The following is a 21,766-nucleotide window of genomic DNA, read 5'->3' as shown; positions in this document are numbered from 1 at the left end:
GATAAGTCTTGCTGAAATGAGCATTTGCAAACTGTTGTAATTATCAAAGTATTTTGTGAAAATCCTTCCGCGAGGAAAAAGAACGACGTTGGAGTTATTCAATTATCCGAACATCCAGAAATAAATCATTGCATTTACTTTTCAGTTATCTTGTTTTTAGCTTCCATTTGATAAACAAATTGTTATTTACTTGAGCCATTTCTGTTTTTAAACTGTGTTAGTGAGCTTCTTTTCGCACAATATGCAACCGATATCTTACCTCGAAACGGTAGTAGAAGTACACAATCGAAAAATAAAATGGAAGAGGTCCGCCAAACTCTAGTCACGGATTAAAAAAATAAACGATTGAAATTTGATTATTTTGATTAGTCAACCGAATTAATTGTTATTTTGATTGAAAATTTAAAAAATATATGAAAATTTCTTTTATATATATATATATATATATATAGAAAATAGTATGATATTTTAAATGATGTCCTTGTGCAAACGAGTCGACTCGAGCTCAAGTATCATACTATTGAAGCTCGACTCGATTTAAATTTTGTAGGCTCGATCTTGAATAATGAAAATATCGAATTACTCGAGTTCAGTGCTCGAAAATATTTATAACATAATTCTAAGGTTTAAAATTTATATTTATATAGACAAAAAACACTAAAATTGTATATCTTCTAAAAAAATAATATATAGTTATAAAAACAAAATAAACTCGAACTCGACTCGAGCGAAGAGTCAAATTACTCAACTCGAGCTAGATCAATTCAAACTCGAGTCTAGTTTCGACCAAGCCACTCACGAACTACTCAGAAGTGGCTTGATTCGCTTGAAGCATTAGCTATGATTGCTATACTAACGATGGTAATGATTTTCCTCGTGAATATACGAGGTTGTGCAAGTGAAACTAGTTATGTTGATTTGTTTTTATTATGGTGAAATAGATTATTGCATATATTGTACTTTGTAGTGTCTCCGAAATGTATAGTCGAAACTTTCATATAGGCCATAATTTACTTTTTGAAACCGAAGAAAATGTAAAATCCAACTAAACTGACAAAAGACTAAACAGTAATAATTTCTTTGGCAAGATGAGTTGTCGTCGACAAGTTTTAAAAAATTGAGTTGAACAGTATAATTTGTTAAAAAATGGCTTGAGTATTTTTTTTAAAGATTATTCTTTAAAAATTGGTTCTGAACTAGAATTTGAATTGATTTTTAAAATAGTTAATTTCCTATTATCAATACAATAGTCCTAATTTTTTTTTTCGTGCATCGATTTGTGGATGCCTGTAAATATAAGCGTTCACTCACTTGTAAGTTGTATGTCTCAATAATCGATGGAACATTAAAATTAATTAATTTTATTAAATAACTATAATTGAGATCAAAGTTTGTTTATATTTTTAAAATTACAGAGATTATTTTAGTCTATTTCTATTTTATTTTTTTCGAATGAAGATATTAAATTAATGATTCTTCTGATATTTTAAAGTTCTTGTTAAATCCAAAAAAACCAAATACATTTAAATCAACGGTTACATTAATTCAGTGACCATTTTATTTTCTTGACTCCTAACACCCCAAATTATTTTTTTAAATAAAATATCTATTTTACTTTAGCGTTTAAATATACAAAATCTGATAATGTCGAAAATTTCATGTACCTTTGAGTTCAGTCTGCTGAGACAAATACTTCCATTTTTCTTTTGATATGTTGTTATCTGAACAGAGATGTCTAAATCAAGAGATGTATGACCGAGATATAGCCGAGCTGATTATAACTGGGCTGGATTATGGGCGGATGAACAAACGTTAAGGGGCATCATAATTGTTTTCGGTGTATCCCCTTCGATGGTTAAGACATTCCAGATAGCAAACTTAAGAGTGCGAATATAATACTGTGTGTATCGAAAACAAAATCCCCTAAACCGCAGGAAATACATGATATTTATATAGTTAGAACTGAGTACATTGTATGGTAAAAGCCCTAGTATGACAAGTTGCATTGAATATCAGATTTGTGCTGATTTTATTTATCTTTGGAGAGTTTTGGTTACTCGAATAGCACCTAGAAGGAGCGATTAGAATTGCCTCCTCTTACTCTTCCTCGGATGTTACTTGATTTCTTCGATCAAATTCAAGTGATTGTATCTCTCTGGCTTCTGATGGTTTGGATGCTCAATTTTTTGACATTTTTTACCCAATACAGACTTTTTCCACATAGCATTTTCGAGCTATCCTCCGATCGCTTCTGACTTCCCCAATAGCGTTTCATATCGGGAACTTAATTTTTTTATGAAGAGCCGAGGCTACCACTATAAAGGAGGTCATGGCGGGACATCCTAGTATAACGTTGTATGTGGAGGGGGCTTCGACGATGATAAAATTGATTATCCAAGTCTTTCTCGTGTGCCCTTAGCCATGGAGAGAGACAAGTTTATAATTCCGACGGGTTCCACTGTTAGAGTAGATGTCCTGCAAGCCAATGGTTGGCTAGAGAATTTATTGTCTCAAGTATAATAAACAATCTTTATTTTAATATAATTTAATTTTTTATGGTTTCATTCACTTTATTTGTATACACATGCAATCAACATAGGTAAAATCTTTGATTATACTTTAATACAAATGAATCGTAATTCGATTTTGAAACTTATTTGTAATACTGTATATTTTGAATTCGTTCCTAGTCGATTCAGCCGGCTAAAAACAAGGATAAAGGTCGCTTGAGTTTGAAACTGACATTTGTGATGTTGTGTATCATGTTTCATGGTATGAGCATAGAGATGTCCAATAATGCAGATGGGTAATCATATTACGATTGTACCAAACAGCCCTCCCTCGGATTTTCCAAGTGGTTATGATTCATGGAGAAGAAAAGTTCGTGGTTGTGATTGTACGTGATTAGTCCTTACGACCCGGAACAATACTGAGGCTCTATATACTAGGATTGTGCTTTGAATCGTTTACCGACTCCGTGGGGGTCACAAGATAGCGAGGTTGGGTGCAATTGCGAAATGTGTAGGAGCCATTGCATTTTAGTCGGGGATTCACAACTCACCTACGGGTGTGGATATCCTATATGATCTAACGAAATAGTAGTGCATGAAATCCCTGGCCAGAGTATGAAATGTACATTAGGGAAAGAGTTCTCTAGTTGTGCATGCGATGACACTATGAATATTTCATGATTGTATCACATAGCTATCGAATTTAATATGCAACCCTCGATGAACCAGTAGTTGCAGATTTGATCGAGATATATGAGATGAAGGGATCGTACTGTATGTTAATCATAACCAACTGGTTCTTGCAGGCACTATCAGTGATACTTAGGGAATCACGAGGCGATACTACTAGACGCTCTTACCATGATTCGATGGGTTTTATTTGAAAATAATTTATGACATTCTTATTATCAAATGTTGGTGCATGGAATAAGGAAAATTAGGGTAAGTCCGAACAAAGTAGAATATCATGAATCACAATGAGTTATGAACTCACGACTAGCTGTATCCCTGAACCATTGAGGGTCACACAAGCACTGAATCATTTGTTCCCAATGAGAGAATAATTCAACGAGTTGAATTTATAAAAATTATGATTAAATTTTGAGAGAATAAATTCAAGGAATTGAATTTATATATATATAATTATGATATAATAAATTCAAGGGGTTGGATTTATGATAATTAAATTTTGAAAAAATAAATTCAAGGAGTTGAATTTATGATATAGTAAATTTAAGAAGTTGAATTTATGATATCTAAAATTTGAAAGAATAAATTCAATGAGTTGAATTTATAAAATTTGAGGATTTAAATTATTAAACTCAAAAGTTGGGTTTATTAAATATTAAATTAAATATAGTGAGAAGTATGTTTAATGGGCTTATAGGAGTACAAGTTGTATTAATGTAATAAGGTGATAACCCTAGGCTCCAAGCCACAACTATTTTTCAAAAATCTCTCCTTTTTCTTCTATCAATTTTCGGCCACCAGTGAATAGCTTTTCAAGGTTTTGAGCTGCCTCTCAATTTTGCTCTCCAACGTGAAAATATCTTCTATACTTTTTAGTACAAGTTAGAAGAGGAACATGTAATCCAGTCGTGGATCGGACTAGGATATCACATAAATGAGTTGTTGAAGAAAGTTTGTAGGAATTTACAACAAGATCTACGTCTGATAATACCAGAGTAGTTTGTGCCAAGTGAAATTTTACTAAAGGTAAAATTACTAAACATCCTATGAATGTTTATTCAATTTAAATCATACGAGTGTCCAAATATTTTGATTGTCAAAATAAAAAATTTTAAAACTTCCACTGCGATTTGGACACGAGAAAACGATCATCCAACATCCACAACATGATTCATATGTTCATTTTTTAATGATATCACTGGCTCTGTCTGCATTCTTTTTTCATTAATCTCTCTGTTATTTATCATCTTGACGCTAATTTTTCTTGCAGATTGGATTCTCTATCGGTGGCCCTCCAGAAATCATATTTATAACTCCACGAGGGGAGGTGGAGCGCGGGAATTCTTGCCTCTTCCACCCACGCTGGTTCCTTTATTCCTTAGCTTGCTTGGGTATCTAAATGTGTCCAATGTTACGAGCCAATATTGCTTTCATACATGTATCCCTTTGAATTATGTGTTCAATTTCGTCGGCTAAATGCTTGCATTCATCTAGGGTGTGGCCATAGTCATTGTGAAAATCACAATATTTATCGGAGGGAGGCATCCGAGGACCCTTATCACTTTTTTTGTCGTTATAAAGTTGCCTCTGTTCACAAATTTTTTAGAGCCGGGACTTATTTATTTTCAATGGAGTAAACACGACGAATTTTCCGAGCAAGGCTGTGGAATTAGCTCAGACAGACCAAGCTGCAAAGGTTCTGGTTGGGCCATTTTTTGTGGTCGGGGGTTCTCTTGGGTTCTTTCATTCAAGTTGTTTGTGCTTCCTCCTTGTTGATGTATTTTCTGACTTGGTCAGTAAGCCTTCGAAGATAAATGAGAGGCTTTTTCTCCAAGGAAAGGAAGAAATCCCCGGGCATTAAACCTTGGATAAATGTATTGATCAACAAATCTGGTGTGGCAGAGATGACTTCCACCACTTTTGCATTGAATCTTTGCAGATACGTCTGCGAAGTCTTATGCTCTTGCTGCTTCATGCAGAATAAGCTTAAAGTGGTGAGTGGTTGCATTTTGTTACTGGAAAATCAGTTTGAGAACATCTTACTGAAATCTTGGAATGTCCTTATGCTTTCAGGCTCGATCAGGTTGAACCACTGCTGAGTAGCCCATCAAGTTTGTTGAGGAAGATCCTGCATTTGATGGGATCTTTGTACTATTATAGCAGGGCAACATTATCGAATCGGGCTAGGTGCTCATCAAGATCTTCTCTTCCATTGTATTCCCTTATAGCGCGGAATCGAAAGTGTGGAGGGGGCGTAGCTGCTAGTACTTATGCGAAAAAGAGACAGCTCGGGGCAGTGGTGGATGGTATCCTCCCCGAGCTTTCTGCAAATGCTGCACTTTTTTCCGAATCTTCTCATCTCCTTCATAATAACCTCATCTTGCCTTGGTGGAGGTTTGCTTGTTTGTCTTTGTGCCAACGCTTGATCTATAGTGGCATTGATCAATTGTGATCTGAACCATATTGAAATCAAGTTGAGGAGGCTGTTAGGCATTGTTTTCTTTACTCCGAGTTTGATTGACACTTCTTTCATTTTTGCCTTCTCGATTTGGACCATGACCTCTTCTGCCACCTCCTCTTCCTATTCCCCTCATCATCCCATCTCTTGTTCCTTCAATTTTCTCGTAGACGGTGTCAATTAATGAAGTGAAAAATTTCATGTACCTTTATGTTCGGTCTGGTGATCCAAATACTTCCACTATATGTTGTTATCCAAGCAGAGATGTCTAAATCAAGAGATGGCTGACCGAGATACAACCGAGCTGGTTATAACCTGGCTGGATTCTGCACAAATGAACAAATGTTGAGGGGCACCGAAAGTGTTTTTGGTGTATCCTCTCCGATGCTTAAGTCTGTCCGGAGAATAAACTTAAGAATGCAAATATAATAATATGTCAAGAACAAAATCCCTTAAGACGCAGAAAATACCTGATATTTATAGAGTTGGAACTAAGTATCTTGTATAGTAAGAGCCCTAGTGTGACAAGTTGTCTTGGATATCAGATTTGTGCCGATCTTATTTTATCATTGGTTAGTTATGGACTAGAATGGTATATCTCGACTTTCTTTAGATTCATTCCTTGTCATTGAAGATTTATTCCAGAGCTTGATATGATATGTATAGGACTTTCTTTTCTGCCTTAATTGTTTCAGCTCGGGTCAGATGATAGAATATCAAAGTAAACTGCTCGACGGACTCTCTCGAGGTATTACTCATGAGTCGAGGTGATAAGGTCGGGTATGAGTGGTCATGGCAGGTCACATTTGGGTTAATGCTTCATAATTTGGCTAATCCACCAAAACATCGGGTCCTACTGCACTCTATCACAGATCGCGAAATAGGCTTCTAATGGTTTGTTGGGTTCTCACCTTAGTCTTTATTGGATTCAATATGAGCCTTTTTTTTTTTTTTAACTAATTGGCCTCGACGCCCATCGGGTCGGACCCCCTAAAGTCCGGGCGGGTGAGAATTTATGTGAGTACCAGAATCCAAGCATAACTTGATGTAAACCTAAAAACTGTTTGGTTTAATTTAATGCTGCCGGAAATATATCGGGGAAACTATTTTTATAAATAAGCATGCAATATTTTGCAAAATATGGAGTGATAAATTTAATTAAAATATACTTCAATTGATGCTTGAATGAACGATGATCGACAGATAGAGAGTAATATGCATTTAAAATTTAAAAATATTAAAATAAAATACTGCTCTAATTTTCTGATTGATGTCTGGCACTATTCCAAGGATTAAAGCAAACTAATTTCCAACTTCATACGAAGATATTTCACCCTTGAATGAACGTGAAACATAAATACTAAAAGTAAAATAAACCAACTTTAGCTTAACTTGCACACACTCGATATATATATACATTGTCAAATAAAAAGTAAAAACTTATGACATGAAAATTAGTATCGGGGAAGTGCACTCAGTCCACCTTTGGAAGATAATCCGGTCATAAACAACACATAAGATTCGGATGTCGTAAAAATCAACCTCATCTTCAAATGAATCTTCTTAACTTTTTTCGAAATGACGATCTTGTGCTTTCTTAGAGCCCCGTTAGCGTCTCTCGTCTCATCGGGTTCTTCCTCGATAGTTTCGAGCTTCATCTTGAGTATGTCTTCGATATCCATTCTTGGATCTGTTCTCAAGTTCTTCCTGCTCTTACAAGGCACCACCCACCACATTTTTCGTGATCCCATTATACACTCGATTTCATGTGAGAAAAGTCGATTTTTTTTCGAAAATTTGGAAAATAATCTTGTGAAAGGATGTGTGATATCGTGAGTTAAACATGATCTTGTTAGGTCGTTATGCTTCAATATATTGGTTGGAAAGGTGGTTGAAGTTTTGCACTTTACAACTTGGCTTGATCATGACAAGCTTTTGTTTAGCATTTGCAGATTAATAAACAATGGATTTTCTTTTTAATTTGATTTATAAATTCAACTTTACATAAAGTTGCATGGTTTTTTAATTACCAGAAAATTAGCCTCCATTCATCATGTCTTTAGATCTTTATGCTAATTTGACTCACAACGGTGCGTGATGGGCATATTTGTTTTCATCTTTCCAAAAAAAAAAAAAAAGACACTACAACAATAAATGGCTATTGTGACACTTTTTTGTAGACACTTTTAATTAAATGTTGTTACAAATACTTAATAATGACACTTTTAAAAAATTAATAATGTGTAAAATAAAAAAACATATTAGATTAGTTATCATGACATTTTTAATTGATGTCATCTTTTATATGGAGGGAAACAATTACTTTTCCCACATCGTAAAAAATCGTTAAAAAACTAAAAATTTCACTATAAATAAGTGTGAGAATATTTGGGTTAGATAAATATTGAAGGAGGGAAAATAATTGTCTCCCTCCATATAAAAATGACATCAATTAAAAATATCAGGATAACTAATCTAATATGTTTTTTTATTCTCACATTTATTTTATCTAATTTTCGCTCCTCCTATATTTATCCAACCCAAATATTCCCACATTTGTTATTGTCACTATAAATAACATACACGACACTTTTAGTTGTCATTATAAATGATTTTAACTGACATATAAATTTGTCATTATTACTATAATAACAAGGCATCTATAAATGTATTTAAACATGAGTTTTCCTGACATTTAAAATTGTCATTATATGAATAATTAGTAACACGTATGAAGTTGTCATTAACATCTTATAATGACATTAAAAAATGTCAGTAAGTTTAAGACGACATTGGAATAGATGACATTTGTTGGAGGTATCACTAAAACTTAAATATCACTAAATATTGAATATGATGACATTTATGAATGTCACCATAAGCATTTATTCTTGTAGTGAGAAGTGAAATTTCATGTTAAATATTTATTATTTTTATTATTTCATACATTTTTCCCTGAAATGATGAAATTGACATGAAGCTGCAGCTTATATAATATACTACAAAAAAAAAAAAAATGTTTAGCGACGGATTTTGCGATGGAAAAAACCGTCGCTAATCATATTAGCAACGGTTTTAGTGACGGTTTTTAACGTCGCTAAAATCAGCGTCGCTACTGCGTTGTGAAAAATAATCATATAAGTTATGCATGGGGGCACTAATTTCATCGTCGCTAATCATATACAAGTAAAATTTTACATTTGTGGTAAACTACTGCGTTGTGAAAAAGCAATTGATTTTGTATGGGGGCACTAATTTCATCACTGGTCTTATATTTTATAAGTTATGAATTATGAATATAAAGTTAAAAATCCAATTAAAAATGATGTCCCACTATTTGATTAATTTGGGCTTTCGACCCTTGATCACACACAATATTCATATATTATTCTGACATTATATTTGAGAAAGCATGGATAAAGCCAAAGGATTCAATTTGGAATTTCAAAGACTTGGCAACACGATTTTGTAGAATTATAAATTATTACATATTTTCACTTATTTATTTAAATTTGATATTTATTAACATGAAATATATAGACTTTAGAGGATGATATCGTATTAGATATTCATACAAACATCCTAAAATTAATTTATAAGAATTAATTATATTCGCTCAATTCACTAGTAAGGATTAGAATGATACGGTCCACTCATGCATTTATTGTAATTTGCTTACATCTTTTCTTTAATGATAATGATGATGTGCTATAATGAGCATGAGCTTTTGCAATGGTAAATTTTTAATGTTGATAAATTATATGCTAAATTAATCTTCAAGACTATAATTAGGTGTTCAACGAGAACATCACGCCCCGAGACCTGAGCGTAGCGACATCGATATCGTTCAACAATTACATATTAAAAATAACAAGTCTCGTATAAATCGCACCCTCAATTCAATAACAAACAAGGAACGATTTTTTTCCCGATCTTTTGAAACAAGTAACGATTTTGTGATATTCACCTCTAAGCGATTATAACTTAGCAACAAATATCAACGATAAAACAATTGAATTTCAAACGAACCTTCAAAGAACTTGTTTTGACAATCCGTGCGAAGAACAATCGACAAACGCCACAAAGATGAAAATATTTAATAAGTTTGATTTGGTTTTCTTCTTGTGAAGAACAAAGCTAAAAGCTTTGAAAATTGAGAGAACTCAATGTATTTGATATCAATCTTCAATTATCTCGTTTTTGGTCATTACAATACATTATATAATTAATAAAACCCATAAAAAGTAGTCTAGAAAGCATTAAAGAAGATAACTAGCAACTTTGACACGGAAGTTGACAATAGACCGCGGGTGCGCTGCATACTGGACCGCGGGTGCGGTGTGGCTTCGGCTAAGTTCGAATAAAAGGAGCGCGGGTGCGCTTGCCGTCCGCGGGTGCGATCCTTGCTTGACCGCGGGTGCGGTATAGCTTCGGCAATATTCTCTTAAATTTGATTATCATGGACCGCAAGTGCAGTCCCTGAACTGGCGCGAGTGCGCTCCACCTTCGGCAATTGCACTTGAATAACATTCCAAAAACCTCCAATATTATTCCCATGATTCCCAACCTCCTCTAATTTAGACATCCAACTTGTAAGACTTCCTTGATAGCTCATCATGAGTCCTTGAAGTGCATCTTTAAACTTCTTACTTCGTCCCCTCGTTATAGGTCCTTCGGGCAACTCCAACGACTCCCATGCTTTCTTTGGTGCTTGATCGACCACGTTTGCATCATTCTCCCCTTCTTGAAAAGGATTTGTCCTCAAATCTTGATCATCTCCTACATCAAACAACGAAAGATCACTAACATTAAAAGTAGAACTGACATTATACTCACCTGGTAGGTTTAATTTGTAGGCATTGTCGTTGATCTTTTCAAGCACTTGAAATGGTCCATCACCCCTAGGTAAGAGTTTGGAACGTCCCTTTTCTGGAAATCTTTCCTTCCTTAAGTGCAACCACACCCAATCTCCCTTTTCAAAAACTATCTTTTTCCTTCCCTTGTTGGCTTGCTTCGTGTATTGTAAATTCTTCTTCTCGATGTTATCCTTGACCTTCTCATGTAAACTTCTAACGAATTCAGCTTTCTTCTTGCCATCCATATTCAACCTTTCACTCACAGGTAAAGACATCAAATCCAACGGAGTCAAAGGATTAAAACCATATACAATTTCAAATGGTGAATAATTCGTAGTAGAATGCACACTACGATTATAAGCAAACTCAACAAATGGTAAACAATCCTCCCAATTCTTTAAGTTCTTTTTAAGAATAGCACGCAAAAGTATTCTTAAAGTTCTATTGACAACTTCAGTTTGCCCATCCGTTTGAGGATGACATGTAGTAGAAAACAACAATTTTTTGCCAAGTTTAGCCCATAAAGTTTTCCAAAAATAACTCAAGAATTTAACATCACGGTCCAAAACAATAGTCCTAGGCATGCCATGCAACCTAACGACTTCTCTAAAGAATAGATCCGCAATGTGAGATGCATCATCAGTTTTGTGACAAGCAATAAAATGAGCCATCTTAGAAAATCTATCCACAACAACAAATATAGAATCCCTCCCCTTCTTTGTCCTAGGCAACCCAAAACAAAGTCCATAGAAATATCAACCCAAGGTTCACTAGGGACGGGAAGTGGTGTATACAAGCCATGTGGTTGTGTTTTAGATTTAGCTTGTCTACAAGTAATGCACTTATCACAAACACGCTCAACGTCACGTTTCATGTGTGGCCAATAGAAATGTTCATGCAATGCACTTAAAGTTTTAGCCACACCAAAATGCCCCATTAAGCCACCCCCATGTGCCTCCCTAACAAGTAATTCACGAATGGATGATCTAGGGACGCACAACCTATCTTCTTTAAACAAGAAACCATGATGCAAATAAAATTTGTCATGTGGACCATGCATACATGTTTCAAATACATTCTTAAAATCCTCATTAACACATATAATTTCTTCACATGCTCAAACCCCAAAACTTTAGACTCCAAAGTAGAGATTAGTACATACCTCCGTGATAATGCGTCAGCCACTACATTTTCCTTACCTTGTTTGTACTTGATGATGTAGGGAAATGTACCTATGAATGCAACCCACTTGGCATGCCGCTTGTTCAAAACACCACCAATACCTACACCTGAAGCATCACATTCAATTTCAAAAGTATTAGAAAAATCAGGCAAAACAAGTAAAGGCGCATTATTTAACTTTTGTTTAATAATATTAAAAGACTTCTTTTGCTCTTCGCCCCAATGGAATGGAACGTTCTTCTTAATCACCGCCGTCATCGGTGCCGCCAGTGTGCTAAAATCTTTTACAAACCTCCTATAGAAGCTTGCAAGACCATGAAAGATTCGAACTTGACCAACAGAAGCAGGCGTTGGCCAATCTCGAATAGCACTTACCTTGTCCTCATCCACTTGTATCCCCTGCGAACTTACCACAAAACCAAGGAAGACAAGTTTGCTTGTACAAAAATCACATTTTTTTAAATTAGCATATAAATTTTCAGTCCTTAGTGTGATTAGCACAAGTTTCAAGTGATTAACATGCTCATCCAAGTCTGTGCTATATACTAGGATATCATCAAGGTAAACAACAACAAATTTTCCTATGTATGCACGCAAGACATGGTTCATTAACCTCATAAAAGTGCTAGGGGCGTTAGTTAAGCCAAAAGGCATGACCATCCACTCATATAACCCGTACTTGGTTTTAAAAGCCGTTTTCCACTCATCACCTTCCCTCATCCTAATTTGGTGATAACCACTTTTCAAGTCAATCTTGCTAAAAATACAAGACCATGCAATTCATCTAACATATCATCTAGTCTAGGTATGGGATGCCTATATTTGATGGTTATATTATTGATTTCCCTACAATCTACACACATACGCCATGAGCCATCTTTCTTAGGAACTAATAAAACAGGTACAGCACAAGGAGACATGGACTCACGCACGAAACCCCTATCTAATAATTCACTTACCTGCCGTTGAAGCTCCTAGGTCTCCTCCGGATTGCTTCTATACGCTGGACGATTTGGTAATGCACTTCCGGGCACAAAATCAATTTGGTGCTCAATCCCTCTCAATGGTGGTATTCCTTGAGGTAGCTCCTCCGGAAATATATCATCAAACTCCTGCAAAAGGGAAACAACAATGCTCGGAAGATTTCCGGCTATATCACTTGTGTTAAAGAGAATCTCTTTGTAAAGAATCAACATAAGTGTATCATGTGTGTGCAACAATTGTTTCATGTCACTCTTTTGGACCATATATATTTTCTTTTTGGTCTCTTTCCTCTCATTTTTTTTTCCTCATTTTCTTTTGTATGGCTATCTCAATTTTTTTATCACTTTTGTTTTTAGCCATTTCATTTTTCTTTTCAAATGCCATCTCACTTTTTAATTCACTCTTTCTTTTGGCCTCATCTCTCTTCTTTTTTTTCAATTGGTCCTCCAACACCTTTTTTGGGGACAAAGGAAGTAAAACAATGGGTTCTTTCTTGAGTACAAAAGAATATTTATTTCTAAACTCATCATGTGTCACTTGCCTATCATATTGCCATAGTCTTCCTAATAAAATATGACAAGCATGCATTGGTACCACATCACACAATACCTCATCAACATACTTCCCAATCGAAAACACAACCAAAACTTGTTTGTTCACCTTCACTTCAGCAAAGTCGTTCAACCACTGTAGCCTATATGGTTGAGGATGTTTCGAAGTAGGCAAGCTCAATTTTTCAACCATCTCAAGACTAGCAACATTGGTACAACTTCCTCCATCTATAATAACGTTGCAAACTTTGCCACTGATAAAACATCTAGTATGGAACAAGTTTTCTCGCTGATTCGTCTCCTCTTCTTTGACTTGGGCACTCATGATACGCCTAGTCACTAATGCCTCACCCACAACTGCTTCATATCCCTCATCAGGATCCTCTAATGTAGGCATCTCATCTTCATCCTCTCCGTCATCTCCCTCACTATGAGATTCATACTCCTCATAATTATTCAACACCATCACCCTTTTATTGGGACATTGGCTAGCAATATGTCCAACTCCTTGACACCTAAAACATTTAATATCTCTAGAACGATTAATAGGAGTTTCAGGTTTACCTTGCATTCCCTGCTTAGGCGCCTCCTGTTTAATGTCAACTTTGGGCTTGACCACTACCTTGGTTTCTTCATGTTTAACAACGTTGGAACGCCAAGGTGTTGATGTATTCCCAGTTTGTGTGGTACGACCAACTCCTCTCCTTTTGAGTTGTTGCTCCACTTTTATCGTCATTTGCACCATTTCATCTAGATCCAAGTAATGTCTAAGCTCCACTTGGTCTTGAATTTCCCTGTTCAAACCACACAGAAAACGAGTCATAGTAGCCTCACTATCCTCATCTATGTTTGCTCTAATCATGACTACTTCCAATTCTTTATAGTAGTCCTCAACACTCTTCACACCTTGTCTCAAAGTTTGTAACTTCTTAAACATTTCTCTATAGTAGTGATTTGGTACAAACCTCTTCCTCATTACGCTTTTCATCTCCGCCCAAGTTTCTATAGGCCTCTCATTGCATCTTCTCTTAGTGGTCACTAATTGATCCCACCAAATAAGTGCATAATCAACAAATTCAACCACGGCCAACCTAACCTTCTTTTGTTCGGAATAATGGTGACAATCAAACACAAATTCAACTCGCTTTTTCCATTCTAAATAAGCCTCTGGATCCGACTTACCATGGAACGACGGAATTTTCATCTTAATACTGCCTATGTTATTATCTTCCTTATTCCCATCATTGTACCTACCATGTAAGGCTTCTCTTCTTCCCCTACCAAATCCTTTACCTCTTCCGCTTCTACCCCAATTCTCGTTTTGGCTCTCCTCTTCTCCTTCCAAATCATAATCATTCTCTTCTTCATCCACTCTACCCAAACCTTTAGGCTTACATTTATTTTCACTCGTACTAACTTCAAGCCTATCCAACCTCTCATATAAAGGATCCAACTCGGCCCTCAACATTCTACTAAAATGCCCAAATAACGCCTCCATTTGAACCTTAGATAACATTTGGTTCGAACTCTCTCCTACTTCCCTCTCCATTTTAATTTCAAATTTTGTACCTGCAATAAAATGTTAGTAGAAATAAAAGATTTTCCTCACCCAAATTCTCACGATCACTCCAAAGAAAAAACACTCACACTCAAATGTTTTTCACTAGAATTTGATAGTTCTCTCAAAGGTGTGCTCAATCTTTATATATATATATATTATTAATTTTTTTTATCAAACTAACAAGATTCAACTTGTGAACACTTGCAACTGTTTCACATGGATTGCACAAAAACAAGAACGACAGAATAACACATAACAAATTTTTCGGGAATTCTGGATTATCAAAAGATGATAGAAAAAAAAACGCAGATCTTAAAATAGAACAAAGGATAACACAAAACTTGAAACAGAACAAATTTTTGTTTTTGTTTTTGGTAGATATGACAATAGAAACAAAAGGATATCACAGATCTGAAAACAGAATGAAATTTGATACAGATCTGAAAAATAACAACAACGATACTTACTTGAATTCAATGAGCCAAAGCTCTGATACCAATTAATACGAATCCTCGTACGAATGAAAGGCAAGCACGAATATATAAATCGCACCCTCAATTCAATAACAAACAAGGAACGATTATTTTGTCCCGATCTTTTGAAACAAGTAACGATTTTGTGATATTCACCTCTAAGCGATTATAACTTAGCAACAAATATCAACGATAAAACAATTGAATTTCAAACGAACCTTCAAAGAACTTGTTTTGACAATCCGTGCGAAGAACAATCGACAAACGCCACAAAGATGAAAATCTTTGATAAATTTGATTTGGTTTTCTTCTTGTGAAGAACAAAGCTAAAAGCTCTGAAAATTGAGAGAACTCAATGTATTTGATATCAATCTTCAATTATCTCGTTTTTGGTCATTACAATGCATTATATAATTAATAAAACCCATAAAAAGTAGTGTAGAAAGCATTAAAGAAGATAACTATCAACTTTGACACGGAAGTTGACAATAGACCACCGGTGCGCTGCATACTGGACCGCGGGTGCGGTGTGGCTTCGGCTAAGTTCGAATAAAAGGACAGCGGGTGCGGTCATTGTAGGAGCGCGGGTGCGCTTGCCGTCCGCGGGTGCGATCCTTGCTTGACCGCGGGTGCGGTATAGCTTCGGCAATATTCTCTTAAATTTGATTATCAAGGACCGCGAGTGCAGTCCCTGAACTGGAGCGGGTGCGCTCCACCTTCGGCAATTGCACTTGAATAACATTCCAAAAACCTCCAATATTATTCCCATGATTCCCAGCCTCCTCTAATTTAGACATCCAACTTGTAGGACTTCCTTGATAGCTCATCATGAGTCCTTGAAGTGCATCTTTAAACTTCTTACTTCGTCCCCTCGTTATAGGTCCTTCGGGCAACTCCAACGACTCCCATGCTTTCTTTGGTGCTTGATCGACCACGTTTGCATCAATATATCTCGATCGAATCTGCAACCATTGGTTCATCGAGGGTTGCATATTAATTCGATAACTATGTGACAACTATAATAGTGGCATCGCGTGTACTATTTGGAGAACTCCTTCTCCAACGTACATCTCGTACTCTGGCCAGAGATTCTATGCACTATTATTTCATTAGATCACATAAGATATCCACACCCGTAGGTGAACGGTGAATCCCCGACTACAATGCACTGGCTCCTATATGTGTCGTAATTGTACCCATCCTCGCCACCTGATGACTCTCCTGGAGCCGGTAAACGAGTCAAAGCACAGCCCTAGCATATAGAGCCTCAGTGTTGTCCCGGGTCGTAAGGACTAATGGTGTACAATCATAACCACGGACTTATCCTCTCGATGAATGATAACCACTTGGAAAGTCCGAGGGAGGGTTGTTCGGTATAATCATCATATGACTACCTATATGCATGTTTGGACATCTCTATGCCCTTACTAAGAAACACAGTAAACAACATCACAGATGCTAGTCTCGAGCTCAAGCGAATTTTATCCATGTTTTAGGTGGCTGAATCGACTAGGTACGAATTTAGATCATACAGTGTTTACAAACAAGTTTCAACATCGAATTACGATTTATTTGTATTAAAGTATAATCAAGGTCTTTATCTATATTTGATAACATGGGTATACAGATAAAGAAATAACAAACCATGAAATAATGAATTATATTAAAATAAAGATTGTTTATTACACTTGAGTCAATAAAATCCCTAGTCAACAGTTGACTTGTAGGGCATCTAGTCTAACAATCTCCCACTTGCCCTAGAGCCAACTATCCATAAACTTTAATCCCATTGCTTCGCGATGCTTCTCAAACAATGGTCCTGGCAAGGGCTTCGTAAGTGGATCGGCAACGTTATCTGCAGAGGGGACTCTTTCGACTGATATGTCTCCCCTTCCCACAATCTCCCGGATGATGTGGAATTTCCTCAGTACATGTTTGGATCGCTGATGAGACCTTGGTTCCTTTGCTTGCGCAACGGCACCAGTGTTGTCGCAGTACACCGGGACTGGATCGACTCCATTAGGAATAACGCCCAACTCTTGGACAAAATTCCTCATCCAAACTGCCTCTTTGGCTGCAGCAGATGCAACAATGTACTCAGCTTCAGTGGTGGAATCCGCAACGGTGTCTTGCTTGGAACTTTTCCAAGAGACAGCCGCACCATTAAGCATAAATACAAAATCAGAGGTCGATTTCGAATCATCTACATCACATTGGAAGCTAGAATCAGTGTAGCCTTCCAATTTTAATTTTCCACCCCCATAGACCATGAACAAGTTCTTAGTCCTTCTCAAGTACTTAAGAATGTCTTTCACGGCCTTCCAATCCATTGGACCAGGGTTCGTCTGATATCTGCTTGTAACACTCAAAGCATAAGCAATGTTAGGACGTGTCGATATCATACCATACATGATACTACCAATGGCTGACGCATATGGAATTCGTGTCATCATCTCTATCTCTTCATGAGTTTTGGGACACATAGCTTTAGATAGAGTAATACCATGACACATTGGTAAGTATCCTCTCTTGGACTTCTCCATAGAGAATCGTTTTATAATGGTATCGATATAGGTGGCTTGGGTGAGTCCGAGCATCTTTTTTGATCTATCTCTATAGATTTGTATTCCCAATACGTATGATGCTTCCACCCATGTCTTTCATGGAAAATTTACTGGCTAACCATACTTTAGTTGATTGCAGTAATCCTACATCATTCCCAATGAGCAGAATATCATCAACATAAAGTACTAGGAATGTCACTGCACTCCCACTAACTTTCCTGTACACACACGGTTCCTCAGGATTCTTGGCAAAACCAAACTCTTTGATAGTGCTATCAAATCTTAGGTTCCAACTCATTGATGCCTGCTTGAGACCATATATTGATCTCTGAAGTTTGCATACCTTATGCTCATTTCCTACTGATGTGTATCCCTCGGATTGAGACATATAAATTTCTTCTTTGATGTCTCCATTGAGGAATGCAGTCTTTACATCCATTTGCCATATCTCATAGTCATACCATGCTGCTATGGCTTGTAGTATTCTAATGGACTTAAACATAGCAACTGTGAAAAAGTTTCCTCATAGTCAACTCCTTGCCTTTGAGTATATCCTTTTGCAACCAGTCTTACTTTGAAGGTCACTACCTTCCCATCCGCCCCAAGCTTTCTTTTGTAGATCCATTTGCATCCTATGGGAATGATTTTCTCAGGTGGATCCACTAATGTCCAGACTCGGTTTGAATACATAGAGTCCATTTCTGATTGCATGGCTTCAAGCCATTTGGTTGAATCAGTATCAGATATTGCTTCTTTGAAATTCATTGGATCACATCCAACACAAGACTCATTCATGGCCTTGTTCATGAAGAAGTGTATATCTTGCAGGTGGTCTAATAACCCTATCAGACCTTCTAGAAGCTTGTACTTCAACTACTAGTTCTTGGGAAATGGGTTCAACTTCTATAGTTGAGGGAGTATCTTGAATTTCTTCAAGTTCTATCATCTTGCCTTTTCTATCTAATAGAAATTTCCTTTCCAAAAAGGTGGAATTTTTTGAAACAAACACTTTTGCTTCATTGGGATGATAGAAATAATATCCAACAGAATTCTTTGGATATCCTACAAAATAGCACAAAGTGGATCTACTATCCAATTTGTCTCCCACTGTCTGCTTCACGTAAGCAGGACATCCCCATATTCTCATGTAAGAATATTTGGGAGTTTTTCCCATCCATATCTCATATGGTGTTTTATCCACTGCTTTTGTATGGACATTATTCAACAACATTGCCGCAGTTTCAAGCGCAAAGCCCCAAAACGATATAGGCAATTCAGTGAATCACATCATAGATCAAACCATGTCCATCAAGGTTCGATTTCGACGTTCAGAAACACCATTCAATTGTGGTGTTGCTGGTGGAGTCCACTGTGAGAGAATCTCATTCTCTTTTAGATAACCCAAAAATTCAGCACTTAAGTATTCTCCACCTCGATCAGATCGAAGTGCTTTAATACTTCTTTCTAGCTGATTTTCTACTTCAGATCTGAATTCTTTGAACTTTTCAAATGCTTCAGATTTGTGTTTATCAAATAAACATACCCATACCTCGAATGGTCATCAGTAAAGGTAATGAAGTAGGAATGCCCAAATTTTGTGCTAACACTTAGCGGGCCACAAACGTCCGTGTGGATCAAATCCAGTAGATCATGTGCACGTTCCACGTTTCCATTGAATGGAGTTTTAGTCATTTTTCCTTTTAGACAGGACTCACAAGTTGGCAGAGAATTTATGTCTGACAAGTCAAACATGCCTTCTCCCACTAGCTTGTGCATCCTTCTTTGAGAAATACGACCTAGTCTAGCGTGTCATATTTGTACGGGATTTGGATCTTCTATTTTTCTTTTGTTTGTTGTTCTTTTTGTATGCGCATTGGACATTTTTTAACGGAATATCTTTTAATTTTAAGTTATAGAGATCGTTTGTTAATTCTCCAGTTCCAATCAAACATTCATTCTTGTATAAATTGCAAACACCTTTAGCAAAAACACAAGAATAACCATCCCTATCAAGCATAGAAATAAAAATAATGTTTTTAACCAATTCAGGAACAAATAAAACGTCTCTAAAAAACAACTTAAAATTATTGTCCAAAATTAAAGTAACGTCTCCAATGGCAATGGCAGCAACTCTTGCTCCATTTCCTAGTCTTCGAAAGGTCTCACCATCTCTAAGCCTCCTGCTTCTTCCCATCACCTGCAAATCATTGCATAGATGAGAACCACATCCGGTATCCAATACCCAAGAGGAGGAATTAATAGAAACATTAACTTCAATATAAAACATACCATGGCCAGAACGCTTCTGGGCAAGATACTCCGCGCAATTACGCCTCCAGTGTCCAGGCTTGTTGCAATGGAAACAGATTTGTTCTGACTTGTCAGGCTTTGTGGGCCCCGGAGCAGGTTTCTTGTATGACTTCTTGTTTGGCTTGTTCTTCTTTGGAGGGGCAGAACGCTTCTTGCCTTTATATGGGGTTGCCTTTTTTGTGCTGGACGAAGAACCCACTAGAAAAACAGGCTTGTCCTTTTTGATTGTGGCCTCATAACTAGTAAGCATATTGACCAACTCTTCAAGGCTGGCCTCAAGCTTATTCGTATTAAAGTTCACCACAAATCCATCGAACGAGGAGGGTAGTGATAGCAAGATAATATCCGTCGAAATCTCAGCAGGAATAACCACGTCGAGTCCCACTAACTTCTCAATGAGCCCAATCATCCTAACACCATGCTCATGGACCGAAGTCCCTTCTCGCAAGCGTCTAGTCATGAGTTCTTTAACAACATCATGCCTTTCTGATCGAATTTGTACACCATACAACTCTTTCACATGAAGGTGAATGTCAGCAGCATTCACAGCCTCCTCGAACCGCCTCTGCAATTCATTCGACATAGAAGCCAACATATAGCTTTTAGCTTGGAGATCATGGTCCCACCATTTCTCAAGCTTAGCTAGTTCAGTCTCACTGATGTTTGAAGCTGCCTCCTTCAGTGGCTTCTTATCAAGCACATACAAAATCTTTTCCGAACTCAGAACAATTTTTAAGTTTCGAAACCAGTCATGATAGTTAGGGCAGTCAATTTGTTTTGATCGAGAATGATTGAAAGCGGGTTACGAGTCGTCATCGTAAATATACTGAAAATGAAAAACAGATAAAGGTTACTGATAATTTTAAAATAATTATAAGATATAAAATATGGATTTCATTTTATAAATTACCCTCCCACTATTTTGACATTTCCACCACCCTCTGATGGAAAAGAGAAATCGCATTTCCTTAGTAGGCACGTAGAGTCCAATTAGCCAATTATAATCCCGAATAATATCAGCCAATCATAATTTCTAAAAGGTAGAGTCCAATTGCATCCCTATGCAACCTCCGCGTGTTTTGCCTCACGTTTAATAAGGGCCCAATAATATGACGCCGTTTATTTTCACGTGTCAAACTAACCCATCAATATTGAATTGTAGTAGACGGTCGCCATGAGTTCCCCCAATAATATGAGCCGAAGTCATGGGAGTTCCACTCAATTCACATTATATGTCCGGTGGAAGTCACAGCTTTTCGGCGTACAGGCCTCCCCAATAATATGAGCCAGACACTGTCCGCGGGTAGCGATCAACATGCAACCACGGTTGATGGAAGGCAAGGAAAAATTAAACTCTTTTAATTTTTACTTTTTCGGTTTGATATAAATTTTGAATCTTATTCAAAATGAAGGGATTTTAATTTCAAAAATTGTCTCATCATTTTAATTTAAAAACGCGTGCCACGAGTTTGTATGTTTGCCGGATTCATGCAACTATATTATTTAATAATATACATACATGCATACTACTATATATCGCATATATCATAATATGACATTTAACAATAAATAAGGATGATCGATCGCCAACACTATTAGATCCATGTGAGCCATACATGGATCCATG

General features: G+C 36.6%; 1 protein-coding gene across 1 annotated transcript; it reads right to left on the bottom strand.

Annotated features, from left to right (window-relative positions):
• Positions 1-20,000: 20,000 nt before the first annotated feature.
• On the bottom strand, positions 20,001-20,722 carry LOC142554692 (uncharacterized). Its single transcript, XM_075665360.1, has 2 exons — positions 20,131-20,722; positions 20,001-20,026 (listed from the first exon to the last, which is right to left on the bottom strand). The coding sequence occupies exons 1-2, from the start codon at positions 20,720-20,722 to the stop codon at positions 20,001-20,003; spliced, it is 618 nt and encodes a 205-aa protein (XP_075521475.1).
• Positions 20,723-21,766: the final 1,044 nt, after the last annotated feature.

The sequence above is a fragment of the Primulina tabacum genome, chromosome 8 (assembly GCF_025594145.1).
Source record: "Primulina tabacum isolate GXHZ01 chromosome 8, ASM2559414v2, whole genome shotgun sequence".
NCBI lineage: Eukaryota > Viridiplantae > Streptophyta > Magnoliopsida > Lamiales > Gesneriaceae > Primulina > Primulina tabacum.
This window is presented reverse-complemented; position numbering and strand designations above follow the sequence as displayed.